Raw genomic sequence first — 12,273 nt, forward strand, 5'->3', positions numbered from 1 at the left:
GCAGGTTCTGTGTTCTGACTGTGGACAACCTCGACCAAATCATTTTTCCTCTCCCTGAACCATAGTGTCCTCACCAGTCAATGAGGAATAACAGGAGACTCTAACACAAAGAGTTACAAGGATTCAAGGAGATTATACATCTAAAGTGCCTGGCCCATAACACTCCTATGGCTATTACTATTTTGATATCTGTCTCCTTTGTGAGATTATAAGCTCATTAATGGAAGGACTGTGTCTGTTTGGTTCAGCTGTGTCCTTAGTTCCAACACAAGACCTGCCACTAAGATGTGTAGATACGTGCATACTGCCGCTCAGTAAGGAATGGAGTTTAATAAGATGTCTGGGAACGCTGCCCACTGCCACCAGGCCACTGCTGGGTTGTGACCCATCTCAGCCATCCCTCCATGGATATCTGGTACAGCCCCTTCTTTCTGTGACCCTTCTGCTGAGAATGAACAGACTTATAGGCTTGTCATTAGCTCCCCCAAAGGGCAGCAGTTACCTCATTAGGGGTTCTGGTGGGGGTGAGCCTCTGGCCATGCCTTTCTGTCAGCGGCATGGTGAGCAAAAGGAAATTAAACCTCTTGTTTTGATGTCTGTGAGTTCAGAGCAAAGAGGGAGATCCCGGGGAGAGAAGGGAGACCGACTCACCCCCGTCTCGTAGATGGGGTTGTCGAACTCGGTCTCCACGGTGATCTGGCTGTAGGGGTGGGAATACATCAGAGGCAGGCGGAGGTTGGAGTAGTAGCGGCATCTGGAGAGAGGCGGTCAAGGGGAGAGAAGTGACTCTTCCTGGACGGGGAGGCCTCAGCTTGCCGGTCGTTGAGGGGGTTGAGAGCCCCCACGCCCACCTGGAGCCCCGCCGTACCTGGTGATGTAAATGTAGGCTCCTCCCAGCAGTAAGGAGATGATGAGGACAGGGATGAAGATAGCCAGAGCCATGCTTCCTCCTTCCAGAGACGTCTCTGCTGCCGCTTCTGCTACTAAACACACAGCCGGTGAGGGTACCCGGCGCCCAGGGCGGGGCCCCCGCCCTCCCAGCCCTGCACCCACTCCAGGAGCTAATGCCGGAGTGGGTGAAAGCCTTCCTCACTGGAGAGCTGGCTCCAGAAGGGAGAAGAGGCAGAGACTGGAGGAAACGGGGCTGGTCCTTTGCAACAGAGCCCAGACTCAACGCTGGATGGGTGGTCATAGACACCACCGAGGGTTACACGCTTTTCACTCAGCTCAGTTGCTAAAGAATCCGCCTGCAATACAGGAGGCCCTGGTTTGATTCTTGGGTCGGGAAGACCCCCTGGATAAGGGATATACCACCCACTCCAGTATTCTTGGGCTTCCCTCTGACTCAGCTGGTAAAGAATCTGCCTGCAATGCGGGAGACCTGAGTTCAATCCCTGGGTTGGGAAGGTCCCCTGGAGAAGTGAAAGGCTCCCCACTCCAGTATTCTTGCCTGGAGAATCCATGGACTGTACAGTCCATGGGGTCGCAAAGAGTTGGACACGACCGAGTATCTTTCACTCTCACTTTCACCTCATTTTCTTCCGGGGGAGGAGGGGCGAGGCGATTAAAAGTTAAAATGTGGTTAAAACCCAATCCAAGGGAAGACTTGAAGAAAACTCGCAACGTGCTAACTGGAAAGGCAGATTTGCTCGACTTCAGTGGAGAAGACAGGGTCGTGTCTAGAATGGCAGGTCCCTCCCAGATCTGCTTAATCAGACTCACCAGCAGAGGGCGCTGGGCAGCCAGGCCAGCGCTCGGTACCCACACACCCCATGCCTGACACCCCAACTGAGACAACTCAGGTTTGCTTCTCAGAGGCCACGGCTGCACACTCCCAGGTAACCCTCTCGGCCTCACCTGGAGCCTCCCACTACCTCCCAGGAGTCTGCAGAAATCACAAGAACTGTCGTAACTGACGGAGGATGAGCTGGTTGGATGGCATCATCCACTCAATGGACAGGAGTTTGAGCAAACTCTGGGAGAAAGTGAAGTAAGGGGACCCTGGCGTGCGGCAGTCCATGGGGTCGCAAAGAGCTGGACATGACTGAGCGACTGAACAACGACAAAATCATAATTCATGGTGGGGGCGAAGGGGGGTGGGGGTGTTTTCCCAGCAAAGCCCCACATCCCTTTTGGACACTTGACCTCTGTTTTCCTCTGCCATTCTCTGTGGCCACGTCTGACAGAGCTCGGCTGCATGCCAATCTATAATCCATTAACTGCCACTGTTTGGGCCTGAAAAATCAATTTTAATACCTACGATAAATGCGTGAGCAGAGAACATCACAGTGGCATCATGCCCTCTGAGCAACCCAGGCCTTTGAGACGTTCTCCCGGCTCACTGGTTGGTGGAAGACACCAAAGGAAGGGCCTGAGTCGAGACTAACAGCATAAATGCCCTCTTTTTTCCAGCGGACTGGCTAATACAGGCTCTGTTCCTATACACACCGGAGCCCCAGTTCCATCTGCTTGGATTAAAATGTCATCTGTTGCAAGAGAATGCAACTCATGACATGTAATTCCCACCGCCCCAGATTATACGTGAACTGCGTATTGTCAGAAAGACAAGCAGCTCCAACAATAATTTAGAAACCATCCAACTGGTTAAACTTAAAAAGACAGTTGATTTGTTTTGGCTGCGCTGGGTCTTTGTCGCGGCACAGGCTTCTCTCTAGTTGCGGCGTGTGGGTTTCTCATTGTGTGGCTTCTCCTGTTGTGGAGCACAGGCTCTAGGGAGCACCGTCTTCAGTAGTCGTGAGCACAGGCTGACTTGCTCCAGAGCACGTGGGATCTTCCTGGATCAGGAAGCGAACCTGTGTCTCCTGCACTGGCAGGCGGAGTCTTTACCACGGAGCCACCAGCGAAGCCCTAAAACTTTTTTCTTTCTTTTAAACAAAACAGTGTTATTTTTTTCTGACTTGACAGCTCAGTGAGTGGTTTTGGACCAAACCAGATAAAGGTTATATAGAACAGAACATTTTACATATAAGAGGGGTTGAAAAGGGAAAAGACGACAAAATCCTGCATCTCTTTTAGCATCTGTTCCCCATTAGTAAATCTCGCTTGGTAATTTCTAACAAAAGAATAGAAAACAGGGACTTCCCTGGCAGCCCCTTGGTTAAGAATCTGCCTGCCAATGCAGGGGCCAGGGTTTGCTCTTGGGTTTGGGAAGATCCCACATGCTGTGGGGCAGCTAAGCCCGTGTGCCTCAACTGTGAAACCGAGCCTCCACACCCTAGAGCCTGTGCCCGCAGCCAGAGAGCAGCCTCCGCTCATGGCATCTAGAGAAAGCCCGCGGGCAGCAAAAGACAGCACAGCCAAAAACCAGAAACACACACACAAAAACAAGGGGTCGGGGGAGGGGGCGGGGGCCCAGGGATAGCTATATTTGGGGAAGAAAAAGTTGGAGGGAAAACCAGATCAGAGAGCATCCCCCAGGGAAGAGGTTTCCCTCCTGAAACCAGAAGCCTGTTCAGCGTGAAAGGTGAGGCGTCCCTGGATTTCGTTCCTCAAATAGCATCACATGGTTGAAAAGTCTGACAAGAGGAGCGTGTCGTTCTCAGGCATGTGGACCCCCAGATGTTTTCCACTCGTCATCATGAACAGAACTGGCGTCTAATCTCTTTCGGGTCATAGTTAGGACCGTAAGTTGCAAATGCAATGATTTTTTTTTCTTTACAGTATCATTTGTTTTCCAATTACCTTCAGCAATTTGAAGGCAGAATTTTTGCTTTCTTTTAAAGCATGTGGATAAGAATCTCCAAGGGCTTTCCCTTGCTTTCTGCTATTAACTTGGTTAATGGGGTGTTTTTCTTCGTGGGACTCACCTTCTAAGGCGTGTTCAAAGCTGTCTTGATTAACTGAAAGAGAAAATTGGAGCACTGGTCGGTGCCAAGTGAATTCACTCTGCTTGTATGAAACGAAGGTGCCCCCCCCGCTCCCCCACCCCCCATTTAAGTGCATAAGTCCGTGCCCTGCTTTGCTGAAGTTAGTGCTATATTTCTTTGTTTGTTTGAAATCTTGGGCTACTGGAATTAGTGGGAATGCCTGGCCTCATTCCCTCCCCATGTTCCTTAGAGAAGATGAGACATGAAAGGAACAGGGCAGAAATCACAGAATACTCACCACATGTCAGATACTGGGCATCAAGACCTTTATATATATTTGCGCTTAACACGGCAATCCCATTAGGTACTTATTAGTATCATCTCCATTTAACAGATGAGCAAACAGAGGTTCAGAGAAGGGAAGTGACTTCTCTGACACCACACAGCTTCTAAGCGATGGAGGCAGGATTTCCTCCATCCTGCTTGGCTTCCTCGGGCCTCTGCTTCTAACTACATAGTTCTGATCTCTTCAGTGTTTTTGTGTTGGACAAAGGCTGATGGATGGTGAGGGGTGAGACAAAAATCTCCAGTCCTCAGCCCAGCCGGAGGAGACACTGTTCTCCTGCTTGGAAATATGCATTTATGTGAACCTTTCTAATTTCACTGTTATTTCATATTGATTTGGAATACAGGACTTATATTCCATATTTTCATTCATTCATTGCCTTACACTGGAATTCTCTGGACTTTGTTTAATCACTGTGCAACTTCTCTGGAGGCTGAGGATGCTGGAGGCTGGCATCTTCACGCTTTGGCATCTAAGTCATCATGATAACTGAGCACAGAAATATACCCACACAGGGACTTCCCTGGTGGTCCAGTGGTTAAAACTCCATCTTCCAATGTAGGGGTTGCAGGTTTGATCCCTGGCTGGGGGGCTAAGATCCCGCGAGCCCTGTGGCCCCAAAGCGAAAACATAAAACAGAAACAAGATTGTAATAAATTCAATAAAGATTTTAAAAATGGTCCACATCAAAAAACTCTTTTAAAAATATACCCAGTTAGGTGGGGTTCAAGGATGCAAACCCCCAGAGCGAAGGGCTTTGATGAAAAGATTGTATGATAAGGTAATGAGAAGTGGTGACCCCCCAAAGGCTCAGCGATCCTCACGTCCTACCTAATACCAAGGCTTCCTAATTAGAGCTTTGGTCAAAGTGACTCTGATTTCCATCATTACCAAGTGATGATAACAAAACCAGCTGAAAAAATAGTGTACTAACTCACTCACTGACTCCAGCCATCTCTGGAGCCAGGGCTTTAGGAAAATGGGAAGATTAAGGCAGATGTTTTCCACCCAAGACATGAATGGGGCCTTGACTGCGTGTCTGGTAGGGGTGTGAGCTTTCATGAAACCTTAGAAATGGAAGGAGATGTGGAGCCAAGTGTGATCAGTGGCCTTGGTGGGGGGTGGGGGCACATGCTAAAAGGCAGCTTCCTGGGCCCTTTTCTGGAACTGCCAGGGTGGCGTCTTTGGGGATGGATGTCTGAAACTCTCGCCAGTTCCCCAGGATTCTGATGCTGCTGACCCAGCCACTGACTCTCCCTTAGAAGCCCTGACGTTAGTTCAGTTCAGTTCAGTCGCTCAGTCGTGTCAGACTCTTCACGACCCCATGGACCACAGCATGCCAGGCCTCCCTGTCCATCACCAACTCCCAGAGTCTACTCAAACTCATCTCCATTGAGTTGGTGATGCCATCCAACCATCTCATCCTCTGTGGTCCCCTTCTCCTCCCGCCTTCAATCTTTTCCAGCATCAGGGTCTTTTCAGATGAGTCAGCTCTTTGCATCAGGTGGCAAAAGTATTGGAGCTTCAGCTTCAGCATCATTGCTTCCAATGAACACTCAGAACTGACCTCCCTTAGAAGCCCTGACCTGGGCTTACCCAGTTATCTCACACAAAGGGAAACCAAAGTCGGGGGTGGGGGCGGGGCTCACCCAAGGTCATACAGGTGGTCCAGGGCAGAGCCAGGCTGGAGCCTGGGGTCCCTGAGTCCCAGGGGGTGGCTTTATATAGGTGCTCAGTCATTTCTCCAACTCCAGACCACACGTGATGAACCTCACTTATTTGGGGAAGAGGAAGTGATTTATTATTCCCTTACAGAATTGGTGGGGTAGGTCTTAAGAGTGGAAATGGAGCAGAGAGACAGAGGCAATTATTTCCCAAGGCAGTGTCTTTCCTGGTGAGCAGTCTGTCCTACCTGAGTGGCCAGGACCACCTCAAACCTGGTGGGGTTTCAAAGGCAAGGAATTCACCATTAGCAGAAGTGGGTGCAAATCCTAGATTTATCTTGTTACCAGCTGTGTGGTTTAGGGAAAGTCACTTAACCTCTCTGAGCCTCTCGGTCCCCATCTGTGAAATGGCTCACCTATCTCAGAGTAGAGTCATGGGGCCTCCATGAGGTGATTCGGGGACAATCTTTTTTTCATGGGTAAAATCCACATAACATAAAATTAACCGTTTGAATTCTGTGTCCAATTCAGGGACACTGAGTACACTCACAGTGTTGCACAACCATCACCTCTGTTTAGTGCTAAAACCTTTTCATCATCTCAAACAGAAACTCAGCATCAATTACGCAGTTACCGCTTCCTCCCCCCAGTCCCTGGGATGTACTACTACAAGTCCCAGCTCTGTGGCTTGACTTATTCTGGGTGTTTCCCTCGACTTGAATCATAATACGTAAACTTCTGTGTCTGACTTCTTTCACTGAGCATAACCTCTTGAGGGTTCATCTGCACTGTAGCACAGATTCGTATTTCATTCCTTTTTATGACTGAACATGAATATGCCACATTCCGCTTATCCATTCACCAGCAGATGGACACTTGGGTTGTTCTCATCTTTTGTGAATAACACTGCTCTGGTCATTTGTACCAGTGTTGGTCTGAATACCTGTTTTCACTTATTCTGTGCCTATACCAAGAAGTGGAAATTCTGGCCAGAGAAGTATTTTTAAGCCCTAACGCTGAACTTCATGAACGGGCATTTGGGGATCTGCTCAAGTTATGGGTTCCCAAGGAGAAATGTAGAACTGTAGGTTTCTCTTCCCCTGGGGAGAGAATTCAGAGCTTTCTGCCTGATTCTCAAAAAGGGCATTAATATCTTAAAAGGTTAAATCCACTTGCCTACAGCATTGAATGTATTTAGGATACGATTAAGAATGTCACACTTCAAAGATGGAATAAGTGGATCCAAATCTCGCTAGGTACGTCATAACTTAATTTCAGTGATTAGGAAGAGTTCACTGATTCTAAAATACATTTCCCCTCTTAACCACCTCGGAGATGGGGGTGTCTTACGATCGCCGGGATATTACAATCGGTGCCACCAGGCGGCGCTCACGATGCCTGTGCCTGCGCAGCCGTCAGTCCAGGACCAGCAGCCTTCGGAGATGCGGGTGAGCATCTCGGGAGAACACCCCAGAGACGACAGGGGAATACCCATCACCCTCGGGAAACAGGTGGTTGTGAGAAGGGGCTGCAGGAGGCGGGAAATGTTTAAGCCACGCTGTCCAAGTAGGACTCAAAAACAGGCTGCCTCTCCTTTATGATAAATATCGAAGCTCATTTAGGAAGCAGAAACAAAAATGTAAGCAGAGAGAAGCACGGTGTCATAGTCTAATTGGTAACCATTTCCTTTCTCAGCGGTGCAGAAAATAACGGTGGTGTCTTAGATGTAGCGAAACACGGTAGCTCGGCTTTTTAAAGCAAATCTAGAGTCACTGCAAGTCAGTCCCGGCACCTCGGGATCCCTCGGTCCCCAGGACTCTGGGAGGGGCGGGGTTCTTTACCTTTGCAGACGGGCAGCGGCCCGTTCCAGTGGGATGGCTGGCCCAGGATGCAGCGAATGGTCACTTCGCCCATCAGCTCGAAGCCCTCGTAGCACATGAAGGTGAGGGACTCTCCGGGCAGGTAGAGTCGTTTGTAGAGGATCTGGTACCCGTTCTCCGGTAACCCTGGGTTGTCACAGGCCAGGGACTCCTCCGCTGAAGGGCAAGCCGAAAGGAGCTCTGATGAGATGATGCGAACCTCTGGGGCTTCCCGTTCAGGGCAAGGGTGATCTGAGGCCAGGCTCTGCAGCATCGTTTCTTTGCAACCCTGCCTTGCACTGAACTGTCTCAAATTCACCTCTCCCTCTCTGGGCCTGGGTCACACGTGGGCACAGTATAATGTACTAAGCTGTGGAATCTGGGTTAAAAATCTGGGTTCTGCTACTTGCTAGCTGTGTGACCTCCAGCAAGGGCCACAACCTCTCTGAGCCTCAGTTCTCTCAATGGTAAAATAGTAGCAGTACCTATCTCATAGGGATTTGGGAGATTCAATAAGATAATGTGTATAAGTGCTTAGCATGCCCTTGAAATGTAGGTACTCAGTAAATGATGGACTCAGTAAATTATGAACTATTCCTCCTGCTTCTTAACTTGCACCTCACCTGCTCAACCAGTCTGGGTAAGTCTTGTCTTTCAACACTCAGTCCTCATGTCTCCTCCTCCAGGAAGCCTTCCCTGATGCCCCCTACCCCTAATTGAGTCACTAGTCTCTTGGGTGCTTCTTCTACCACAACACTACCTACGCTGTACTGTATTTAATAACAGTCTCTCTCACTTGAGAAGAGCCTGTCAAGGCATGCTTGAATGCTGTTAAGGCATACTCGAAGCTCAGGGCCTGGTATACAGTAGGAGCAGCATAAGTGACCTCAAGATATACAGTAGGAGCATCTTAAATGATGCCTGCTAGCTTAAGAATTACTGGAGAGTTGAACTGCTGGTTTAACCCATTCTAGGGCCAGCGTGTGACACAGCTCCTTTTCAGTACCTGGATGGAATGGACACCCAGTGAAAACTGCTTTGCACACAAGACTACAAATCCTGAAACACTAAAACGTGTTTATTATTTAAAAAATTAAACTGTGGTCAAATCTATAATATAAAATGGACCATCTTAACGATTTTAAGTGTACAGTTGAGTAGTGTCAAATACGTTCCCACTGTTGTGCAATGTCCAGAACTCTTCATCTTCCCAAATGGAAACTGTCCCCATCACACACTGACGCCCCATCGCTGTTCCCAGCCAGCCCTTGGCAACCACCATTCTACTTTCTGTCTCCGTGACTGTGACTATTCTAGGAACATTATGTAACTGGGATCACACAGTATTTGCCTTTTTGTGGCTAGCTTACTGCACTTAGCATGATGTCCTCAAGAGTCATCCATGCTGTAGCATGGGTCAGAATCTTCTTTCTTTCTAAGGCTGAGTCATATTCCATGGAATATGATGCTTAAATGATGCTTACTCCTTGGAAGGAAAGTTATGACCAACCTAAACAGCATATTGAAAAAACAGAGACATTACTTTGCCAACAAAGGTCTGTCTAGTCAAGGCTATGGTTTTTCCAGTGGTCATGTATGGATGTGAGAGTTGGCCTATAAAGAAAGCTGAGCACAGAAGAATTGATGCTTTTGAACTGTGTTGGAGAAGACTCTTGAGAGTCCCTTGGACTACAAGCAGATCCAACCAGTCCATCCTAAAGGAAATCATTCCTGAATATTCATTGGAAGGACTGATGCTGAAGCTGAAACTCCAATACTTTGGCCACCTGATGCGAAGAACTGACTTATTGGAAAAGACCCTGATGCTGGGAAAGATTGAAGGCAGGAGGAGAAGGAGATAACAGAGGATGAGATGGTTGGGTGGCATCACCAACTCAACGGACATGAGTTTGAATAGACTCCAGGAGTTGGTGATGGACAGGGAGGCCTGGCATGCTGCAGTCCATGGGGTCACAAAGAGTTGGACACAACTGAGTGACTGAACTGAACTGAACTGAATATTCCTTTGTATAGAGAGACCACATCTTTTCTATTCATTCACCCATCAATGGACACTTGAATGGCTTCCACTTTTGGCTACTGTGAGATGCTATTATACAGACATGGGTGTACAAACCCTCTTTGAGACACTGCCTTCAATTCTGTGGTATATGCCCAGAAGTGGGATTTCTAGACCGTATAGTAATTCCAGCTTTAACTTTCTGAGGAGCCTCCATCCCGTTTTCGATAGGAGCAGTGCCCCTTTGCATTCGCACAGAGAACAAAGGTTTCAGTTTCTCCACGCCAAATCCTAAAACATTTTTTTCCTTCTGGATCTTGCTTTGCCGTATAAAGACCCAGGTCTTTACACATCACAGCTGCACCTGCCATCCGTGTTTCAGAAAAACAGCTTCTGTCAACAGCTTTCGGGGCTCACTTGATTAGCGAAACTTCTTGGAAGAGATGACATGCTGTCTCTTTTACCTGAAGGATTCCTGTAATATCTGAGTGATTTCTACAACTTAATGGTATTATTCTCCAGCTTGTCATCAACCTGACTCTTCAGGCCCTCAGCTTAGAACATGGAGTAGGCAGGTCTCTTATTATTTCATAGCTGGTGATTCTGCTCCACTGGGGGAAGAGGCAGGTGCTCCTGGCCGGGCTGTTAGAACTTTGTCCATCGGCTTCTTGCCCTCCTCTTGGCTGGTTCCTGGCTTTACATCGAATTAGTCACATTATGCCAGGTGGATTACACCATTTCACCCATTTGTGCTTTTTTGATGCTGTTCCCTCTGCCTGAAATGCCCTTCCCCTTCCTCTCTAAAGGAGAGTGCAGTGGAAATGCTAGGACAGAGCTTAACAATTTTCACCTGCTACATTAATGCTCTTTGTAGCGGGACCTGTGACTCACTTCCAACCAATAAAATCACAACAAAGAAGAAGCGCTGCCACTTCTGTGAGGATGTTACCGAAGACTGTAGTTTTGTCTTGCTAGCAGACTCTAGTCTTCCGAGCAACAACCGGCCATGTTGCAAGGCATTGAGGGTGACGGCGGTAAGGAACTGAGTCCTTCCATCAACCACGCGAGCTGGGAAGTGGCTTCTTCCTGTGCTGAGCCTTCAGATGAGACCCTAGCCCCAGGGTCTCTCTTCAGAGAGGAGATCCTGAACCAGGGAATGCAATGAAGCTGTTCCCCTGACTCCTGAGTGTCATCTGCAGTGCAGGAGAGTGGCCAGCAGGGGGCAGTAGCAACTCAGAAGACTCCCCGCCCACAAACTTCCCCTGGAATTTTCCATCATAAATGAACAGATTAATGAATATAACAAAATAATTCACTGAGCACCTTCTGTGTGCCCGTCACTGTTCCTGGCCCTGGGGAGATAGAAAGTGACAAAGGACAAATTCTAAGACCTGGAGGCAAAGGACGATACGGCCAGCAGGAAGAGGAGGGGGAGGTGTGTCCAGATGTTCTGCCTGGCTTCACAGGAGAATCACCCTCAGTGATTCAGTGAGCTGGCTCTGCCCCCTAAGGTATTTTAATCAGTCCCCCAGAGTGTTCTTCGTAAAGTTCCGCAGGTGGTTCTAAAATCCAGCCAGCAAAGACTTACTGATGGCCGAGAGGTGCAGGAAAAGATGCTTCACATCGCTAATTATTAGAGAAACGCAAATCAAAACTATAAGGGACCACCTCACGCCAGTCAGAATGACTATCGTCACAAAGGCTACCAACAATAAATGCTGGAGAGGCGGTGGAGAAAAGGAAGCCCTCCCGCCCTGTTGGTGGGAATAAGCCGCCATGGAGAACAGTATGGAGGTTCCTTAAAAAACTAAACACCGAGTTACCATAGGACGCAGCAATCCCACTGCCTGAGCATACGTCTGGAGAAAACTCTAGTTCAAAAAGATACATGCAGCACTGTTTACAATAGCTAAGACATGGAAGCAATCTGAATGTCCATCAGCAGAAGAATGGATAAAGAAGATGTGATCTCTTTAGGGCTTCCCAGGTGGCGCAGCGGTGAAGAATCCACCTGCCAATGTAGGAGACACAGGTTCAATCCCTGGGTGGGGAAGATCCCCTGGAGAAGGAAATGGCAACCCACTCCAGTATTCTCACCTGGAAAATTCCATGGGCAGAGGAGCCTGGAAGGCTACAGTCCCCGGGGTTGCAAAGAGTCAGAAGTAACAGAGTGACTGACCACACATGTATACACACACGCCATGGGAGTTTGTGCTGAGTCTCTTCAGTCGCGTCCGACTCTGTGACCCCGTGGACTGTAGCCTTTCAGGCTCCTCTGTCCATGGATTCTCCAGGCAAGAATACTGAAGTGGATTGCCATTTCCTCCTCCAACCATGGAATATTACTCAGCCATAAGAAAAAATGAAATAATGCCATTTGTAGCAACATGGATGGACCTAGAGATTATTATACAAAGTGAAGTCAATCAGACAAAGATGAACATCATATGATATCACTTATATGTGGAATTTTTTAAAAAATGAGGTAAATAAATATTTTTACAAAATAGAAATAGACCCTTAACATCCAGCCAGAACTTTAGCGTTGAAGGGTTTG

The 12,273-nt window shown here is 48.2% G+C and overlaps 1 protein-coding gene across 3 annotated transcripts in view; it reads right to left on the reverse strand.

The window, feature by feature from the left end:
- The window catches only part of SEZ6L (seizure related 6 homolog like), a 187,569-nt gene that overhangs the window by 5,163 nt on the left and 170,133 nt on the right, over positions 1–12,273 (reverse strand). The window contains exons 13-16 of one of the 3 annotated variants that reach the window (XM_043901500.1): positions 7,679–7,873; positions 3,828–3,860; positions 869–977; positions 652–754 (exon numbers count right to left, since the gene is read on the reverse strand). In XM_043901500.1, the coding sequence (XP_043757435.1) occupies positions 652–754; positions 869–977; positions 3,828–3,860; positions 7,679–7,873 (440 nt within the window). Of the gene's footprint in view, positions 1–651; positions 755–868; positions 984–3,827; positions 3,861–7,678; positions 7,874–12,273 lie in introns of all 3 variants that reach the window. The other 2 variants (XM_043901499.1, XM_043901498.1) reach the window with 2 other exon arrangements.

The sequence above is a fragment of the Cervus elaphus genome, chromosome 5, assembly GCF_910594005.1.
Source record: "Cervus elaphus chromosome 5, mCerEla1.1, whole genome shotgun sequence".
Classification (NCBI taxonomy): Eukaryota; Metazoa; Chordata; class Mammalia; order Artiodactyla; family Cervidae; genus Cervus; species Cervus elaphus.